At 44.7% G+C, this 21,980-nt stretch overlaps 1 protein-coding gene across 3 annotated transcripts in view; it reads right to left on the minus strand.

The window, feature by feature from the left end:
• GMPR (guanosine monophosphate reductase) overlaps positions 1-21,980 on the minus strand; it is a 49,659-nt gene that overhangs the window by 17,635 nt on the left and 10,044 nt on the right. For all 3 annotated transcript variants that reach the window (XM_037380540.1, XM_037380542.1, XM_037380541.1), the window contains exons 5-7: positions 13,560-13,641; positions 11,051-11,157; positions 5,436-5,478 (exon numbers count right to left, since the gene is read on the minus strand). In XM_037380540.1, the coding sequence (XP_037236437.1) occupies positions 5,436-5,478; positions 11,051-11,157; positions 13,560-13,641 (232 nt within the window). The remainder of the gene's footprint in view (positions 1-5,435; positions 5,479-11,050; positions 11,158-13,559; positions 13,642-21,980) is intronic.

Here is a 21,980-nt window from a genome sequence, read left to right on the forward strand (position 1 = left end):
TGGGAGTAAGATCAGGAAGAAGGTTTTTGGAATCACTCTTGATTTTCTGCAGTGATTTCCAATATTTCCAGCTGGGCTGGAACTATTCCACCAGCAGCTCCTCCTGTGGTATTTTGGCATATCTAGTCTTGCTTGGAAAAGTTTGGCTTTTACTCCTTTATGAGCCTGTGGTGACCCATTCCTGAAACAAAACATTTTCCTGTTCAGCCTCTGCTTCTTCGGTGTGTATGTGTCAGAACAGGCCTCCCCTCTGCCCAGCTTTTTCCCAGAACTGGCAAAAGAACAGGGCTATAAACCTCACTTCATAGAAAGCAGATGAGCCTCAATTAACCCCGCCCCATCATGAACATGTCAGAACTCTGGGGAGATCCCAGGCTAGGTAAGTCTGGCGTTAGGATTTGCTCTAAGCTCTTGTCACTATCCAAACGATACTACTGGACCTTGAAATCTGAAAAGTGAAATCATTAAATCTGCTCAGCTTCTGCCATCTCCCTAAAAGCTCTGTACACAAACTTGAATGTGGGAGTATTTGCATCTTAGAATACATAACAACTGTGGAGTATGCACTGATTTATAAAAGCCAGTTCCCTCCCTCCACCCCTTTTCCAAAGAGCATATCTAGCAGCAGCACTTGGGAGCAGAGCACCCAGCTGCTCTGCTGACCTCACCTCCCTTCGCCTGGTTGTTGTCTGAAAAGAACAGTATGTCCATGGTAAAAGGATCTTAAAAACAAGGCTTGTGCAGAACGGCTGAGCGCATCACAAGCAGTATTTATAGCCAGGCACCCATTCAGGTGTCCTGTCATGCCAGCTACCTGGCAGATTTTTCCTGAGCTCTCTCGTTTCAGATGGCTGAGTTTTAAAGCCTCAGTTTGACTCAGTCTGATACTACTATTAACCTGCCAAAACCAAGGGAACACTCATCCTTTAAGACATTCTCAATTACTGGTGGGGAGCTCCTGTTGTTACCTGGCACAATCTTGCTCCATCTTTACAAAAAGTACCCTGGGAAATCTAGTTGATGTCTTCGTCACGGGTGGAAGAAAACAACATGAGAAAGAAGGGATGTCTTTGGGGTCAAGGTTTCAAAGGAGGGTGTTTAAACAAGTCAAAGTCCTGCCCAAGGACTCTGTCTGGTCAATACTATCCCCCGATCCCCAGTTCTAGTCCTGCCTCTACTTGTGGGTCTCACAGACTCCAAATTATTAATGCAAGACAGTCACATGAAATCTACACTTCAGAATCACGTGATTTTGGTTCCTGTGCACTTAAGTATCTATTTATTATGTTTCTTTTGACTGTGTATTTTGGGAGGAAAACAAGTATGTTTGAATTACAGGATTGAAACTCATCCAACTTGAGTAACTTTTGCAAACTACAACATAATTCACCAAGCTCTTCCAGAAGAGAGGAGCTATGTTACAGCAGACGCAGCACATCCAAACACTGGAATGACACATGCTTACTGCTCTGCAGCTCCAGGAATGACAACCCCATATTAAATACACTTTTCCAATGCTCTCTAGAACTTTCCAACTTGCTTCAGTGTTGCAAAGATGTCCAAAGGTTTCAAGTCTGTTCCGCTGCTTTTCTAACAGTTAACATCCAACCAGGAGGCTGTAGTTTTTAGCATCGTCTTTCTTTACTTTGGCGTGGGGTTTTTTTGTATGAACAGAAGCATTGATGATGTTTGCAGCACCCAGCTGCAGTCTTTCATTTTCAAGTACATACAGACAATATGCCATTATTTTAAGATGTGGGGGACATGGAACACCTGGCAACAACCCCCTAGATAATACAGGATGTGATGGGTAACACTGCATACAAGCATCCCAGTAGCTCACCCAGAGTTTGCTAGACTTGACCCGTTTCTACACAATGCCACTTCAATGCACTGACTTGCTCCTTGAGGCCTGCACTGCATCTGGGCTGATTTTGCTCATTCACATTTCACAGTGCCTCCTCTTTCAAGCCCTTACAGAATATGTGTGCTGATGCCAACCCCATCTTGCAGCACTCACAGTTCTGCTGGATCTGGATGGAGTCCCTCAGATGTCTTTTGTATGCCTGGTAATACAAGTTACTGATAACCAGATTGGCTCTGCACAAATTCAGCTGGAGTCAGCCTGGATTTGTAGTCTGGGCAGCCCTCCAGGCAGATGCAGCATTAAGTCTGCCTGGACCACAGCTGGCCCTGGAATAAACATTCACCTGTGCTCCAGCTGAGCCAGCAAGCCTCTGCAGCAGTAGGTAACACACACAGCTATTGAAAACAGGAAAAAAAGCCAGTATGATCTCTCAAGTATATTTTGGAACCAGTATATGTCCCCAGTTGACTTTTCCACATGATTCTTCCTTCCTTTTCCTTCTCTGCTCCTGTATCTCTTCTCTCCACTGCTGTAAGGAACAGCAGTATTGTGTTAAAGATGCTGGCATAGAACTCAAAAGGCACATTCTGTTCCTGGCTGTGTCACAAAAATATATGTGACCTCAAGCAACTGAACTTAGTATTTCTGTGCTTTGACTTCTCATCTTTAAAAAAGGAGACAGTAGTGCTTCCCTGGGGCATTCTAAGAAATGTGCTCATGTTATCAGCCTTTCCAAGGGTCCAGTTATGTGACCCATCTGTGAGCCCAACACAGAGTTTTTCCATGTTCTCTCTTATTCCTGCATCAAAACACCTCTTGTCCTCCTGATCAACCTACATCTTTTCCATTATCATCTCCAATACCCAGATGGCAGTGACATCTCCAGTTTACCAAATCCGTACTAGGTTCCCATCCAGCAGTTCCAGAATTCCAACAGTCTCTCCCAAAGTATCTGTCACTTCTGGCATTTCTGCCCTCCACTTTCAGCACTTCACTGTTCCTTGCCTTCTTCAACAGGCTTCCACTGTGTTTCCCCTCTGCCAAAATGCCCAGTCTGCCTCTGACTCCTGACACCAGTCAATGTGTTTACCTTCCACTTGTAAAGCTTAGCATCTTCTTCATGGTTCACAACTACTCACTTGCACTCAGTCCACTCTACTCCTCCTGTTCCCATGAACTTGCCCCCTCCAGTCACATCTTTAGCCATCTCTCAATGCTAGTCTTCAGATCTGGGACTCCCTCAGGCTTTTTATGATTCAAATGGCTGCTTTGTCACTGCTTTATAAAGAACACCTCAACATCCCTTTCATAAAGACTTTACAGTGATCCACCAAAACCAGATAGTATAATCACTTTCATCAAAAGCCTTCTTTGGGCCTCTTGTCCACGCTTTGTCCAGTCCTCCATCCCCAGGTGAACTGTACATGAGTGTATTATATCACCCAGTCTCTGATATCCAATATATTTATCTAACTACTCCTCCTCAAGAGGCTCTCGGCAAGCACAGAGGTCTGTGCTAGACAATTCAGTATCAGTATCAAGGTTTTAGCTTGTAAATGCTGGGCATCAAGGCTATCTTCTACGTGGCTCACATAGCCAATCACCTCAACAGCATGCAGCAGACACTGATAGCAGTAACATTATCTAGAAGCTTATTTTGCCATCCACCTTTGACAAAGGCACACCTGGCTCCAGCTAGTCAGATGTCCACAGTGTGCCTACCTCAATTACACACAACCAGCTATGGTAAGTTTATTGCCTCAAGGTAATCTCTATCAGTTCCAGCCCTGTACTTGTGACACACGGGTCAGATGGATCTGTCTGGCCTATTGTCAGCGTAGAACTTCTGCTTGCATAATCTCAGCTTTCTGATGCTCCTCTGTCCCAGGGACAACCTGTAGTAGCCTTCACACATGCACCACTGTGAATCCCAGCACCTCTTGACAATCAGCAAGGCCAGAATCTGCCCCTTCACAGGTTTTAAGCAAGTTTCTGTTCAGTTAGCCCAAAGAGACCACAAGGACCCTTCAAACTTGCTATAAACATCACAAAGGAAAACATTTTAAATACTTTGAAGTTGCTTCCTGTTATTCTAACTTCTGGAAAATACTCTTGTTGAAGAAAGACCTTTTCCACGGACCAGGTTTCTGTGCGAGTGGCTGGGAACGCAGTGAGGTCGCAGTCTCAGTTCACAAGCTCCCAGTGACAACACCATCAGCAAGAACCCAGAGAGCTGCAGAGCCAGAGAAAGTCAGGCAGAACAAAGGCCTCGCTGCAGGCGGCATGATGTCAGAGTAGGCTGGGCTGAGGAAAGGTTGGGTGTTTTTTTAATACAATCTTGTTGTCAAAGAGGGTGGATGCCGCTGTTCAGCTATGTCAGAATCACCCAACTGGAAGTATCTTTTCCCTACGCCACATCACCCACTGGGTAACGCAAGGGCGATGTGAAATCCTGTGACTGCGCAGATTCCTTGCTAGTAGCAATCACTCCACGGCTGTGCTTAAAATTTTCTAATTAAGTCTTCCTTGTCATCTGACCTGTCTAAAAACAGGAGCTGTCTGCAAATTTAGAAGACAGATTTTGGCTTCAACCTTTCCAGGAGGCCCAGAGTTTTTCTTGGCAGGTCTGTAATCTGAGTTTAGGCCTGCCCCTGCTTTCCATATTTGCAAAGCTTCCTGCCAAGCAGACACGCTGTGCCATAATGTGCTATCTCTGGTACTGCACTGCCCTGAACTCCCAATAAAGGACTGTGCTCTCCCACTGTATTCCGAGTATTACCCCACTGTCACATCTCCAAAGGGTCTGGCATTTTGGGGGGTGGGGGAGTGTCTTTAAATGTCCTGACAGCCCACTGTGCGTTTAGCACCTGGTTCACATATGCTGCTGCAATAAGTTTATGGTGAAGTGACAATCCTGACCTTGACCCCCTGCACTGATGTAACTTTCATGCCCCACAGACAATACACAGAGATTAAATTCTCTATTCTCAGCAAGAGCTGGTACAATTCACTAAAGCTACTGACATGACAGCAAAATCTGTTAATTATTAACTTAGATGTTTTAGACATCTGCTCAGCTCTAGGGGATACAGTATAAATAAAATCTCATCTCTTCAAGTGGACAGCTGATCCCAAGAACATCTCCAGGGATCTGGCCTGCCTTTCTGTTTTGCTCTTCTGTCCAACACACATTCCATCAGGTCTTCATCCACTCAAGGCCCAAGTCAGCCAGATCTGGCGAAGTTACAGGCATCTTTGAACCCTACTCAGAAGAAACCCTTATCAGTTTTCCTTGTACTACTGTCCCAGAGGCTGTATCTCATGCACACCTGGCAGACAGTTTCTAAGTAGGACTTTGACCATTTTACGTTTTGTCCTGCAGAATTTGGACTGCCTGGTCCAAAAAGCAAATTCATGTCTGGTGTATTAGTTTCGCTGGAGTCGCCCACAGGGACGAATGCAACCACCTATTGCTGAATACACGCATGAATTCTGCATCAACCTAACTCCTGCATCAGGGCTGAGGGTGCCGGGGTCGGTACAGCGGGTGGCACTGCGCCGTCCTTACCAAACGCTTTGGCGACATCTCCTGGGCAGCTGCATCCTCCGTCCTGCACAAAGGAAACACGACAGTGAGTGGCAGCGAGCTCACCCGGGACCCTGCGACCTGCAGCAGAATGGCCCCTGCTCAGGAACAGTGTCAGGAGCTGACTGTGCACCTTTGCTATTACAGCCTCTTGGCTGAGTTTTAAGGGAATCTGTATGATCCTTTCTATTGCTTTTCCTTTTTAGGCTCTTTTACTCTACCATCCACTCTACAGACAATACCACTGCTAACAGCAGCAATGCAACTTCTGACGGCAATCTCCCCAGCCCCAGAAACTGGAAACCGCAACCTCCTCTGGTGATCATTGCTGCCATTTTAATGAAAGGCTGTGTGATGCAGAGGTAACACAAACCCCCTACCTTAAACCACCAAAGACATTTAAAATAACTTTCTCAGCAGTTTACAATACATTAAAAGGTCACAGTGGGAGGGGTGAGGAAATATACCATCAGCTAGGTTGGATTTTGATCTGATAATCTCTAAGCAAATTGGGTAATCTAATCTTTGGTAAGTGAAAACGAATCTCTTGCCATACTCCTCACTGTTTGCTATGGGTTTGGTAAAGAAACAACAGCACTTTGAGATGTGCAGCATTTTAGACCTACGTGTTTCAGTTTCAGTGCAGAGCAAAGAAGCGGCTGACGAGGGGTTTCGGTTGAGGGGAGGGGAGCTACGCATGTGGGATCGGGCTGTAAAAAAGGAATGGCACATAGCAGAACTTATCATGTGCTATGGTTCTTTAGGTTTTTGTAAAGGTCTGAGCCTCGGATGAAAGATCTTTCTGCTCTACACAGTCATTGTACCAAGAGGGCTCCCCATTCCTTTGATGAGCAGGGTCCGTGCAGACTGCCGACAGCTCTCCTGCTTTTGAAGCTACTCCCCAGGCTGAACGGTTACTGCATTTTGTTTCACCTCCCTGTGGGGCAGAAACGCATGCCTCTGTGTGACCTGCCACGAGCACAGCCAGGTACCCCCGCCATCCGCCATTTTAGAGCTGGCTTTTGTGGGTAGCTGGCAGTGGGGCCGAGTGTCAGAACCTCCCTGTGTGCAGAAAAGGATTCAGACACAAACTGAGCAGCTAGATCCAGAAGTGAGTGGCTTTTCAAAGGGCATCCCACTGCAAACAGCGCCTGGTAGAACTTTAAAGGCTTTTATTTCACTTGCTGATAACCTCCGGCACATCATGCCTTTTGTTGAGCTAGACACTCTTGCTGTCAGCTCCAGAAAGGAGTGCTGGGCTGACAGCTGAATCTCCCTCTCCTGTTAAGGGCTCTGCTTGTGCAGTTCTTTCCCTCTGACAAGTCTGTCAGAGCCTGGAGGAGGGTGTGAGTGTGTGTGCATGTGTCAGGGGAGGAAAAGCTGAGGTGGAAAGAGGGGTCTAATAATCTTCAAAGAGTAGTGTCAGGAATTTGACTGACTCTTACTGTCTGACTGAGACAGGCTGGCTATGAATGCTCTCCGGTAGATGGATTTCAGTCTGTTCTCGTTGGGTGGCTCGGTGTCTGACTTTTATAATTAACCTAGTAGTGGCAGTGATGGAGGATTTACGTTTTCAGAAGTACCATGGGGATGGGGGCCTTAGCGTGTAATCATTAATCATCGGCTTCAAGAAATATCACTTTGAATGTCACCAAATTACAAAATGCTAGGCAGATTAAGAGACTTTCCCAAAAGCTGAGTTACCATTTAAGATAAAAGGAACCGATGATGATGATTCACAGCACTCCTTTATCTGTAAATGTCTCCACTTAACTTCACATACGCAGGTAAATTTAATGATTCACAGAAAGGGAAACAAAAAGAGGACATACTAAGCAGTTATACCAGAAGATGCTACATAATAACACTATATGCATTAAATCACTTCATCCCATGTGAAAATCGAGCACTCTGTTTAGAAAATAAGACTGCTTCTGCTGCATTGTCTGGGAAGCTGCCTCTTGCAGTTCAGGTCATCCCAACAGGGGCCTGGCTCTGGACTCAAAATGACTTGCAGAACTGCTGGGCTTCAGTCACAGAGCTTGCTGCAGGCTCAGGCTCTACCTCAGAGCCCTTGGGAAATGTATCTGTACAAATCTGCCTGTGAATTCAGGAGAACTGGCATTACGCTGAAGTAAGCCTGCTGGAAAGGGTGGCCGTGCAGCCTGCAGGGGGCATGACTGGGAGATAACTGGGTGCTAAACTGGAGAGGGGAAAACAGCTTTCCAGTCAACAGAATTACTTTAACGTGCTAAAATAAACGTTATTTTCCCAGTCTTGTTCTCTGAACAGATAAACCATTTTACAACAACAAAATCTAGCCTGAGGAAAAGAAATACAGTATGGAAAACCAGTATCAACTGGCTGAATATTTAATATTATATGCGCCTTTTATTACATTTATAACTATGATTTATATGTTTCAAACAACCTTTATAATAAACTGTATAACCAGCCCTTCTATCAGCAAACAGATAGCTATTTATTATGCAGGAGATGTATAAAGAATGTGGCATATACAGCAGTAGAAACAATACATATGGTGCTTTATTCTGAACTACATATGCTGGGCGTATTTCTGTGGAAATTCTGGAAAGTGTTCTGTGTGGAGGAAGAGATGGTATGGCAGTAGCTGGGTGAAGAACACCTTAGTCATGCTTTTAAATGAACACTGGCGGCCCATCACCCAGGCAGGGTGAAAGGGATATAGGGATCTCCACCAAATGATAGCCAAAGAAGAGATGACAGATGCAAGGCTGCTTTCCATTCCCCACATTGCTAGCTTACTAGAATACGTGACTGCCTCTCTATCCAGCAGAGTAGTTCTCTGACCTATAAGGAACAGAAACTTTATCTCAAGTAGGGCATTTCTGGAGGAGCTCTGCTAAATGGCCCCTCCACTGTAACTCACTGCTGCGCTTTCTCAAGGCCAATGGATTAGCAAGAATGAAAATCGAGACCATTGGCTCCCAGACAAATAGCACAGGACAGAAACAGTGCCTGTATCTTAGACAGGGTTTCCTCTCTTCTTTCAGTGAGTCATGAAAGATTCATTTCTGAGGTGAGCTTTAAGTCTTAAAGATAATTTAGCATGAGGAAAGTAACTGGTGCAATTCTACCTTCCGCTTCTCTGTGCAAGTGACTCTAGAGAGACACCAGGCATTCACTCAGACTATCATGTTTGTCTAAAAATTGTCACTTTCTTCATCAATATATCAGCTCCAAAAATCATCCATGATCACTTCAGTAATACAAACATTTAATATCCCAGTTTGTGCTGCCATCCTAGCAGAGCTACTTCAAAATGGTTCAAGCGTGCAGTGCCTCTACTGCGCTCAGCGCCATCACTTTCTCATTTCGTGGGTGGGACTTCTTTCCTTTCAAATGCAAGCTGGCCCAATGTTACAACAAAGAGGAGCAATTCAGTGAAGGTACTGGACAAGACAGAAGTGGATGCAAGAAAGCACCCCAAGGGACTAACCTGCACCATACCATCAGCTATAATCTACACGAAAATAGCTGGTAGGCTTTGAATCTTTTCACATCCTTCCTGCTGCTTCCATATCAATATGATAAAAAACTGCTGGATATATTTTCTCCTGCCAAAATGACGTAGATAGCTGTGGTAACACCTTGCCTGTAGTGGTTTCCTTTGGCTCAGGCAGGGTGTGCCCCTTCCTGAATCTACACAATGACAGTAGTGAGACATTTTGAGGGATGCCACGAATACTTGTTGCCACTAGACCCAGTTATATACTTAGGCTTGCTCCCGTATGGTGTTTTTCCCTGAGGAGGACACCTCTCTTGTGATACTCTTGCCAGAGCTCTGACAATGACCATGCAGCCCAGCCTTTTCCTTCCCCAACAAACACATGAATACCTATCTGAATGCTGCAGAATTCAGGCATAATATCCTCACCCTTGCTTTAGTCTCCTTAGCTTGGGCAACGGAGTTGAGTTCCAGCGGTGTTAGGGATCCCAACTCCAATTCTCTTGGCCAAGATGTTGTAGCAGACAGGTATTGAATTGCCTTCCTGTACTCCCCCTGTCATAGCTTGGGGGTCAATAGCTGTGGGCTCACTGAAGCCAACATTACCGGAGCAGGTCAGGAACTGATCCATCCCCAAAGCAGGAAAGGAGAGGAGGAATAGTACAGAACTGTCTTATTTTTCAACAGTCTAAATACACACTCCCTCTTTTCTTTTAAAATCAAGATAATAACATTCTTCTGAGGGTCCTAGCAGAAAGTGATTATTGCAAAACTAGGATGGGTCTCTGAGCACCATGGCTAGGATGATGCAGATAGTTATCCAGCCTTCATGGTAAAGAGTCAGTTTTTTATGCTCTATTGCACAGGTGTTCTGCTGTCTGCTATAGACATAAACATCTGTAATACTGTCCAAAGTCATAAAATCACAGACTGCTTTTTTCTGCAAAATTCATATAGGACAGCCATGGAGGGGAGGTTATACATATGCATTAATAAAGAGCAAGAGAGATCTAACTATAACGCATACTTGTTTTCCTGCTCCATTATACCCACAGCTCCAAGAAATACAGTCAATACCTTTACCCATCTCCAGTCACTTTGTTCTCCTCTCCCCTCCTTCCTCAACAACACAACACATCCCTTTCCTCACGTGGGTACTAGTCACAACTGGGTCAAACAAATGAGGGCCTTCCAGCGATTTCACTTGGCAGTAGATCTAAAATTCACTGTGTGCTCTTTTCTAGGGCTGCAGCGGGAGACTGTTGGCTGTGAGTGTACCTGTGAGCACAGCACACACTGGTCAGCCCCTGTGCCAGTCAGATTGCTGAGACTGCCAGCCTGACACAATCAGGGGCACAATGACTGGCTGGGCATGCCTAAGCACACAGCACCTCTGGGTGCTCTAGGCTGCAGTCTAGCTCACTCTGGGGCCACGCTTACAGATTTGCTTTTTTTATGTGAGGTGAATCTGGTCTTGCTGGTAGAGTGGAAGCTGCCACTTCTGCAATACTGGCACATGCTCTTTCTTCTCCACAGGCTCATTATTTCCCCAGAGCTTTGAGAGAATGGAAGTGGCTCATGCACCAGCTCTGCTCACAGAGCCACCTCTGAAACACTGCTGCCTCTGCACAGGCAGCTCTGTGAGGATGCTATCTGAATCAATCCAGCTACTAGAGCACAGATGGGGTCATACTATTTTATTCTGCACTCCCCTCTACTATTGCCTGTCCCTCAGTCCTCTCTGGGGAAAGCCTTGTTTACATTTCACTCATTTTTGAGAAATCTTCTGTAGGAATGATCGTGAAAATCAATGTGAAAGTACTATCAAGCTTCCTATTCTGTTCACGTAACAGCTTACTCCATTCAGGGAGCAAAAAGCAGCTTTCCAAAGGCACAAACAGGAGAGAGGTGCCCAAGCCTTTTGAAACATCACGGGGAGTTGGTTTCTTTACATTTCACTCTCTACTAACTACCCTAGGAGCTAGTACAGGGGTCAACTGGAGATGACAGAAGGATAGCCTTTAACATGCAGGGTACTGGACTGTTTGATCCTCTTGTTCCACAACGATTTGCACAGTGGGAATCTGAGTAGATGATATTTACTTACAGAGATGATATGTCCTTTCAAGCCATGTGCTGAGTCTGCACACTCAATAACAGCACTTAGCTGTGGATAGCCCACCCCCGTCTTAATCCGAGTGGTACACACAGAACCTAGACAAGAGAATAAGAGGAAAAAACATATTCCACTAGGCTGACAGAAAAGATAGCGCTTGTTTTCTTTTTTTTTTGTTTTTCAGAAGAAAAGTGTTTCTGCCCATATTTCTTTCCTCAAGAAGTCTCCATTGCCAATGTTGCTTTCTCATGGGTAAAAGCAACACATAGGAACTTGAGTTTTGAAATACTATCACACCACTCCATGGGAGCTGTAACTGAGGTGACTAATATCCCCCCTTTCTTCTCCAGGGCCACAATTCCCAGTTTAGGTCCTATCAGTAATGCTTCGTGGCGAGGGAATTACTGTATCATGAGAAAGCAAATCTGACTGAGGCACCTGAAGGGAAAGGGGACAAAAGCACCAGAGTCACAACCCGTGAGACTCAGCAGCAGCATTTAATACCTGAATATTTCTTCCAATAAAAATTTCTATCTCTTTTCTACATATGTTTTTGAAAATAATTATCAGGGAAAATCTGTGCTTTTGTTTTCTTTTTTTGTGATGATTTTCCACAAGGGACAGAAACCCATCTTTTGCCCAATACTTAAAGCAGAAATATTTGGTTGATCACAATAGTTGGGAATATAAGAAAATCAGCACATAGCATTTAAGAGGTGAGACAAGTAATCACCAGAAAGCTGTATAGCGTACTATTACAGGAAACATACTAATTATATCTGATTATTAAACTATAGTATTTATACACATACATGGTGCATGAATATATGTATATATAGAAATAAATGTGTATATATGTATACGTATGTACATATATGTAAATGTATGTATATATAGAAACATACTTACATATATATAAAAAACCCACTTCAATTATAGTTCAACATGGTAACATGGCCATAGATCTTCTGTAATACCTTCTCTATTTTTCTCCTCAAATTATGAGTCAAAATAAGGACTTCTTTTTGCCAGTTCAGGTCTTACAATTTAGGATACAGACCATAAAGGTCTGCACGATAAGACCAAATGCAGTGAAATCTGGATCCCTTCACCCAGCTGATATCCAGGTATACTCAAGCTACCAGTAAAGTAAAAATTTCCAAAGATCTTTCAAAGAACTGACAAGGTGAAAACACTGGAAAGTATTTCTGCAAAGTAGGAAGAAAATTAGTTTTAAAATAATCTCCACAGGGTATGTACTTATATATGCAATGCTTTACAATAAATCACTGACATTTCCCACAGGATGGACCATTATCTGGAAAAGAGCCTCACGGCTTGATCTTCTGTGAGGAACATTTGTTACTTGTGGTGCTGGGTGGTCAGCTTGTACAGATCTGTTCAGAAAGATCTCCAGGGAGGGCTATAAAACATTTGCTCCTATTTCCACTGTGAGGCTACAAACTATAATAATTCTTCTTTTATATCTGAACTTGCCTGTGACCATAGCATCATGACATCTCTGTTGATTATTCACGTATTTTGCAGTATTTACTGTTGTTTGCTGTCTTCCCGGGCACAACTGCAACCTTTATGACATCATTTGCTCTGCTCAAATTATCCATTTATGGACCATAACCATTTGGCATTGCAGAGTAAACAATCTGCTTGCACTGCATTGGCTGCTCACAGCTACATGTCAAGTGGCACTTACGTTGGCAGTTTAAAATCTAGCCCACATATGGTGACTCCAGCCACAGTCTAAAGACAATCACAAAAGGATGGAGCACATGAAGAAACGCACAAGAGAGGCAAAAGAAAAAAGGGAAGACAATATGGCAGTATATACCAGACAACAATATTAGGGAAGGAAAGGCAGGAAAACCACTGCAAGAAATTTAGGGCCCTCCCATTTATCCATGGGAATGTTACAGTGATAGGTAACATATAAGTGCCTTAATGTAAATTTTAGCTCCCAAGCAACAGTAACAGGTAGAGGCAATGTTATCCATGCTTCACCCTTAGCTAATGTCATTTTGTCTTTGAAGAAATTGACAAAACGAGCAACCTCAGCTTAACAGAACGCAAATCATAAAGCTATTTAGAAACCTATCTTTCCTTGATAGAAGTGGATACCTGAACACAGTATCCTTTGAGCTTTAGCTGGGATGACTCAGCCTCTTGTCAACAGGCTAGAAAAAGTGTTCCTAAACAGAACATGCATTATCAGTGATAATGTCAGCAACTCGGGCAACACAGTGCTTCCAGTAACAGGCACGTTCACTGCCAGAAGATGCAATCTGTAACACTCTGCGGTACAAAACACTAGCACCATGCTGATGTATTTCTTAAATACGCTATGTGCAAGGGCACTGCTACTTTATTGACCTGAGTGGGTCTAGGCATCCTAGTCCAAATAGCATTATACACTGGCTCCATCTGGACAACTCCTCCACCAATGTCACCAAAAGTCACACTTATTTGACTGGATTTGACTTACCTGGTCCGATACCCACTTTAATAATATCTGCTCCAGAAAGAATAAGTTCTTCTACCATCTCTCCTGTCACCACATTGCCTGCCTAGACAGAAGGAACAATATCACATATATGGAAGATTTCAAGACTGCTGCAGTAAAGACTAATGATAATAATGCATTTTTATCCCGAGCTTTTACAAGTTGAACTATATAGAGTCATGAAGAATATAGTTTACCATATCGTTCACTGTGACTGCCACAGAGATTTAAAAAATCACACAGGTACATTCGCAAGTTAAAAAAAATTCATGATTGGTCCCAAAACCCTGATACTTAAGATCCCATCAGGATATCTGCTTTGCCTTCCATCCCCCTCATCCTCATGCAGAGGCTCTCAACCGCATAATTCCTAACCGTAAGGGCCAGGCAGCCAAACTTCTCCTTTACATACAGTGCAACTCCTCCACCTCTCCTGCCCTGCCTATCCCTCCTCAACAGCCTGTAGCCCTCCATCCCATCTGCCTACCTTACTTCACGGGAATGTGTTCAGATTACATTTAAACCCCTGGGAAATATCTTTTTCCTTTAGGATTTAGCAGTTTAAGTACTGAAAGAGTAAGGAAGGTACTATTCTTGTCATTTTGTACACTGGTGCCAAAATTGGTATGTACATTCAGACTATGTAAATAAGGTAATTTATATCATATACATTAATTTGGTTGTGGTGATGCCAGAGGTGAAAGAAAGGGGTTTGGATCCCTCTGCATGAACTTCACAGAGATATAGACAGTGTGCTGCTTATGGTGACGTCTTCTTCTAGAAAGAAGTCCTGAATTGGTTTGTGTCCTTTACAACATTTTTCCTTGCACTTCAATACCTCTTTTCCTCCTTTGGCCTGCATACTTGATACCTTTCTTGAAAGCAACAGCAGCCCTCTCAGCCTTTGTCTTGCTCCTTCTAGTCACCTTCTTCTGTAGGCCCTCCATGTCCCTAATCAACTGCTTAGACTTTGTTTGCCTCCATACCAGACAGAATTCCTCTTTCTTGCACCTATGGAATGAGAACTGTCCACAGTAGTACAGGTGAGTTCTCACCAGTGCTTTGCACAATGCTTGCCTTTCCTACAGACGTATCTTCCCAACGCACAAGAAGGCATCTGCTTGTATCATGCTGGTGGCTCATAGTCACCCTGTGACCTAGTCATGCCTCCAGGAACATTTGCCTACTCTGAGGTTTCCAAACCCATGGCACTCCACCTAACATCACGTTACCTATTTCTACTCTGCAGCTCTTCACGCATGGTTTGTTGATGTAGGGCTAGACAGAAGAGATCTTCTGTCAGGGCTTCAGCTGGCAGGGAATATGGGGGCTGTAGAAATATACCGTAAGATACAGTTTTTTCTGGTTCATAGATGCTGTCCTGGTTTCAGCTGGGATGGAGTTAATTTTCTTCTTAGAACTGGTGCAGTGCAGTGTTTTGGAATTGGTGTGAGAACAATGTTGACAACACACATGTTTTCAGCTGTTGTCAGGTAATGTTTACACTAAGTCGAGGACTTTTCAGTTTCTCAGGCCTTGCCAGCAAAAAGACTGGAGGGGCACAAAAAATTGGGAGGGGACAGAGTTAGAACAGCTGACCCAAACTAGCCAAAGGGATATTCCATACCACAGAACATCATGCTGTGCACATAAACTGGGAGGAGTTTGTCAGGACCTGCCGATCACCACTCGCAGGCTGGCTGGGCATCAGTCAGCAGGTGGAGTGCAATTACATTGTGCATCACTTGGGTTTTTTCCTCCCTTCCCTTTGGATTTTGTTTCTCTCCCCTTCTCCCTTTTTTTCATTATAATTGTTACATCATCGTAATCATTATTATTATTACTATCATTATTATCATAATTAATAATAATTGTTTGTGGGGGCGTTGGGTTTCTTCCCCTATTTTATTTTAATTATTAAATTCTTCTTATCTCAACCCTCAGGTTTTACATTCCTTCCTGTTGTCCCCCCCACCCATCAGTGGGCAAGGGACAGGGAGCAAGCAAGCGAGCGTCTGCATGGTACTTAGTTACTGCCTGGGGTTGAACCACGACAGATGCCATGAAATCCAGAATGTGGACAAGGACAGCTATGCTTCCTGAGTGATGGATTTCTGCAATCTAAATTCAACAGACCTGACCACAAACATCACTGTTTCATGTATTTGGTGACATCAAAGTATGAAAGGTGAAGCCTGAGAGATGTGTTAATGGGGCCTTCACCCATCAGAAGCCAATGGGAGTTCAGCTCCATGTAGTCACAGCCAGCGGATCCAGCCCTTCACTGGCTGGGTGAGCAGCAGATGCACTGTGTGGGGCGAGCTCTCAACAGGAAGCTGGTGGTCTTAGTCTAGTCTCTTCAGAAATGGATATCTCGTCCTAGGAAAGGAAATAACCACAGCTAGCATGAACGGAGCTTCCATTTTGGAAGCTTCCTTGGAGAAAATGCCAAACGAGCCCAGACACTGAAGAAGCTGCAAGAGATAAAATGCTGGAGGGTCAGTGTGTGGCAGTTTGTAGCGGCGCTGCCTGTGGGAATAAGCTTTAATCTCCAGGAGTGTGAAGACAGGTCACCAAGATTTTAAATGAATTCTGCAGGTATTTAGCAAAGAGGAAGGTTGTTGCTGATAATGCGCACGTGGCTAAGGAGGTGGCTGGCCCAGGGAGCTGTCCCTGCCCTTGGTGGCCAAGCACTGGGCACAGCTGCTGGGCATCCCTGACACTTCCTCTGCCATTTGGCTCCCGAGACAAACCTAGTGCTGTTACTCTTCTCTCAGGCCACAGCAGAGGCCAACCCTGCAGCCCACAGACCACCCCTATTAGCCATCCCCTCTCTGCCCCAGAGCTAATGTCTATGAGACCACACAGTGAGAATGACCAGGAACTTGATCTGGCTGGACACAACCCCTTTTCCAAGGGGGTGAGTGGGGCTGATATCAGCAGACACAGCCTGGAGGAAAGCCAAAGTGCAACCAGAGCAATAGGCTGGGATGGACGGTGCCAACAGACTGCCATGGAAGAAACACAGGATTTGAAAAACAAGTGAGTGGAGGTTACATTGGTGCAGTGGAAAGGCTGGTCATTTTCAGACCTAGAAGATTTGGACAATGCACAGTGAGGCAAACAACAACTCTTTCAAATCGTAAAAATAGCCCGCTGCTGCGGTTGCCATCATGTCCCCTTTTCCCTCTGAAACCAAGCTCCTCTATTAAACACATCAACTGGCCGTCTTTATACGGGATATAAAATGCACTTCAACCACGGTGTAAAACTTTCACAGCTCACTTGTGACTTCCATTTTTCTGAGAGTTGGGGAGGAGAGGAGAGGGGAGAGGAGTTGGAAGGGACCTACAACAATCATCTAGTCCAACTGTCTGACCACTTCAGGGCTGACCAAAGGATAAACCGTGGTATTACAGTCATGAAAGACTGACAGGCATGGGGCATTTGACCACCTCTCTAGGAAGCCTGTTCCAGGGTTTGACCACTCTCTCAGTAAAGAAATGATTCTTTATGTCAAGTCTGAACCTCCTCTGATGGACGCAGCTTTGAGCCACGCGTCCTGTCACTGGGTCCCAGGGAGAAGAGCTCAGCATTTCCCTCTGCGCTTTAGCTCCTCAGAAAGCTGTAGGGAGTGATAAGGTCGCCCCTCAGCTGCCTCCTCCCCAAACTAGACAAGCCCAAAGGCCTTAACCACTCCTCATAAGAAATTCCTTCCAGTCCCTTCACCAGCTGCATTGCCCTCCTCTGGACACATTCAAGGTCCTTAACATGCTTCCTAAATTGTGGGGCCCAGAACTGCTCACCGTACCTGAGGCGAGGCCGCACCGACGCTGGGTACAGCAGGAGAACCACCTCTTCGGACCGGCTGGTTACGCTGTGTCGGCTGCACCCCAGGACACGGTTTGCCCCCTGGGCTGCCAGGGCACTGCTGACTCGCACTGAGCCTGCTGCCAGCCAGCACCCCCACCCCCTGCTGCAGGGCTGCTCTCCAGCCACTCCCAATTCACACTTGTGTCCAGTGTTACTGTCTCTCACTTAAAGAATCTGGCATTAGTTCCTGTTCATCTCATGCCACTGATGATCCCCCAATGCTCTGATCTATTTAAAACCCTCTGAAACGCCTGTTGTCCCTTGAGAGAGTCCATAGCAGCTCCCAGCTTAGTATCATCAGAAAACACACTAAGGGTGCGATCAACTCCCACCACCATATCATTGATAAAAATACTGAACAGGACTGGCCCTAGAACTGAGCCCAGAGGAACACCACTGGTAACCCGTCACCAGGCAGATGCAGCCCCATTCACTACAACCCTTCAAGCCCTGCCGTTCAGCCAGTTCTTCACCCAGGACATTGTCTACCTGCTCCTCCCACACTTGGGCAACTCTTGTCCAGAAACATGCTGCAAGGGACAGTATCAAAAGCCTTACTAAAATCCAGAAAAACTGCATTCACCACCTTCCCTTCATCCACTAGGTGGGTGACCCTACTGCAGAAGGATATTAAACAGGACTTTGCCTTTGTGAACCCATGCCTGAATATTGCATTGCTCTTTAAATGTCTTTCAGTAGTACCCAGTATGATCTTCTCCATAATTCTGCCAGCTACTGAGGTTATACTACCATCTGTAGTTTCCCAGGCCTTCCCTCACACCCTTCCTGTAAACTGGAGTAATGTTGGCTAGCTTTCTGTCAGCAGGAACCTTCCCAGACTCCCAAGGCCTTTGGCAGGTGGGTGTGAGGAGTCCTGCTGTAGTATCACTAGCCACTTCAGTACTCTGGGATGAATCCCATCAGGCCCATCATACCACCATCTCATCAGACATTTGAAACCCAAGTCTAGTTTAGGTTTCAGCTCTGTAGCTTGCCTCATGTCTACCGCATGTCCCTAACTAGAAAACCTGCACTGAATAAACCTGCATGAAACATGAGTCCAGTTGCCCACAACACCTGTTTTGTACTTGTACCAAGATGGGCTACGCATTTGTGGAGATCTGAATTAAGGATCTGTAGATGTTCAGAAGACCACTTATTTAATGATATTCCAGGACTTAGCCAGTGTTTGTGAAGTACTGATATGGGAAGAGATATCCTTACTTAATATTTTCGTAGTTTTTATTTAAACAACACTCCTGCTGAAGTCAACAGGAGCTACCTAAGGAGTGCTAGGCCAGGCTTATTCTCCACTTACTGATTTCTGGTTCTATTTCACTATTTATTTATTTGTAATGAATTTTACTTCCCCCTTTTATTAGCCTGAAACGGCTGACAAGCCACGACCTGAAGCACTTACAAAAACAACGATACTGTTAGGCAGCAATTTGTGGTCTATGACACAGGACCACTTAACTTTGCTCAAAACTTCATGATATTGATTACAAATAAAATAAAATAAAATAGGACAGTCAGGAAATAAAGAATATATAATAGGTACAGTGTTTCCAGCTAAGTGCTGCTTCCTTTCTGCTAAGCAGTAATTTGTTATACTAAGTGTTGTACACTCCAAGGTGGGGTGACAGAGAGCATGCTGCTTACAACATCAATGAAGCATCTTTGCTTCATACATCTGGAAGGCAGATAACTACCTGTGCAGTATGACACTAAGCACCTTACAACTTGGTGAAACACTGGAGTATGTGCAACAGATTCATAAATGGGAATGAACAGGTCAATGGCTCCATGAAATTTGGGATCAAATATATATTTAACTTACAAGGCAGTGTCTTCTTATTAGCAGAGCATAGCGGGTTGTCAAACTGTCTCTTCAGAAATACTAACCAGACGTTTAATGTTAAGTTACTGCTAGAGAATGTTGGAACTGCATATGCTGATACAAAATGCTCATCCTAGCAGGGAAAAGCACTTATGTCCCCAGCATACATTTTTTTCCTGGAATGCATGTACACACATCAGTGGTTTCTGCCTTTCTGAATCCGCAGATCCTTAACAAATTTTCAGGGAAGACACAGATCTCTACATAGCAGACTTCAACGTGCCGATGACAGGCTTGCTTCTTTTAGGTACCTTTTGCAGACCTCAGATAGCACCAAAATAAACCCTATGAGAGAGGCACAGCTATCTGTACATGAAGAGACCCTTGTCCCACAGCTGAAGAGTAGGAATGCTGTTTTCTCACATCCAGCTGAACTCTACCTCCACTGAAACCAATGCTTACTTTACTACCGATGCCAGGATGACAGCTGAATAGAGGCAAAAGGGCTTTTCAAAGCCCCACCTGCCAGGTAAAGCCAGAATACTTCAACAAAAATACCCAACAAAACAAAACAAAAAAAAAAAAAACAAAAAAAAAGAGAGAGGAGGACTGAATCTACAGAGATGAAACCCCCTTAAAATTAACTGAGTATAAAGAAAGTAAAGTAATTGGAACAGGGACACAGAAACCACTACAGACAAAACATTTTGTACCATATTTGGGCAAGTAGTAGGCAGGGAACACTGTAATTGGTGGAAGTACTGTATTAGCAAAAACCACGCTCTTCTTGATAAGACCATGTACCAATGCATTTCTAAACTGCTGCATAACTGGCTTTCTGGAAAGAGATATAGCCTAGCGATTACCTTACTGCTAATCTAACTTTGCTACCCCCGGCAGTAAAGTAACAGCATCAGTAACAACTGAGTGTCAGGTGAACTACCATGCTTTCAGTGCGGTGAGTTATTAGGGGCTACAACAAATTACCCGGGCTGGAGCCTGGCCTTATCCACCCAGGGAGACATTCAGCTGTACCATCACTCAGAGTGAGGTTTCAAGTAAGCGTCATCCTGGCTCATTCCAGCACTATCCAGGATCACTGAACTGTGGGTCAGTCCTGAGGGAAATCCCGGCCTCAAAAAAGTCAAAGGGAGTTTCACTACCGACTTTAATGGGATCAAGATTTCACCTAACAGGATTACAAAGGCTACAGCTTCTCTGACAGAGATACAAAATTAGTGAACACAGTAGGGCAATGCCTCTGAATTTCAGTCAGGCATTTGATACTGTGCCTCATAAAAGCCTGCTATAAATACCGACTCATACTGACTAAGACAGGAACACTGCTGCACTGATTGAAAGCTGCTGGCAAATGGCAATGGATCAAGCTGGGGAGAAGCGTCTGTGACAACAGTTCTCAAACTTTCTTCTTGTATCCTAGAGGAAAGCACAGTCTGTGCCTCCACACTATTAGGAACGCTGCCAGAGGACACTTCCCACCCACGAAGGCAAGGGGTGCTTTACCATAAGATGAGGACCCTTTGTGAGGCTGAGCCATACCAGGTGGGTGGTGGCACTCAGTATTGTGACTGACCCAAGACAGCCTTGGCAGCATCACTGTCTCCTACCCTAGGACATAGCTGTCCCCTGCTCTGAGACCCCAGCCCTGGTGGACATGCCATGAACTGGACTGACTCTGCTGCCTGGTTCAGACAAACTGGGAGCCATATGCATGGATTTCTCTGACTGAATTCTGCCTCTGCCAAGGCCCTGAGAAGTTCTGCTACTGACTCCAAAGGGAGCAACAGTTTCTGGCCCCTGCTATTTCCCACTGCTCCTGCTTTTGTGATTCCACTTGCCTCCCTCTCTGGCCACATCTTGTGGATGCTACTGCATCTGCAAAAGTGTTTCTGCACCAGCATTCTTCCTGCCACACTCCCTGCTCCCCCTCCCCAGAGTTTCTTCTTTCTAATGAACAGAGAACACTACGAAAAGAAAAATTCAGGATAAAAACTTGGCAAAGTTTGCTGGCAAAGATATCTTAGCTTGCTAAACAGACTTCCAGTGAAATGGAAGACCCCTCACATCAACAATTACATTAATAAATAAGGACTATGCTTACTGTAATATAAAAGCTCTGACCCTCCATAATGAATGTCAACTGAAGTTTTGCTTTAGACTTTAGTGAGCAGGAACAAGGCAAGCACATGATGCTGTGCTACAGCAGCAAAACACCCCACTGGACCATTACTCTTGATTCTTGGGGGCAGTGCTGCATTTGTGAGACACTCAGGATACTGCAATACTGCTTCTTCCTCCATCCTCAATCTAATGAGTGATTTAAGGCAGGTCATGTTCTACCTTTGTGCCCCTGTTTGTCTTCCCTATCCTTTGTGTTCCATGGAGAAATTGATCTACTTTGCAAATTAACATGAAAGGCAGGAGTGAAAAGAGCTTGTGTCAGAGCCAGGCAGAAGAAAACAAGGTAATGTGATTATAAAAGCAAGTATTAGAAAAGGTAGAAACATGTATTTGAAAGGTGGTTACACTCGAGACATCCTCCATCTGCACTGGAGTATCGGCCACAGAGAGTACAACATTAACCAGTTGCTTTGCACATCACCTTTTAGCCTCAGAGCTGGACCCATTACACGGCCCCTGGGAACATACATTCCCTGAGACCCGGGGTT

The sequence above is a fragment of the Falco rusticolus genome, chromosome 3 (assembly GCF_015220075.1).
Source record: "Falco rusticolus isolate bFalRus1 chromosome 3, bFalRus1.pri, whole genome shotgun sequence".
Taxonomy (NCBI): domain Eukaryota; kingdom Metazoa; phylum Chordata; class Aves; order Falconiformes; family Falconidae; genus Falco; species Falco rusticolus.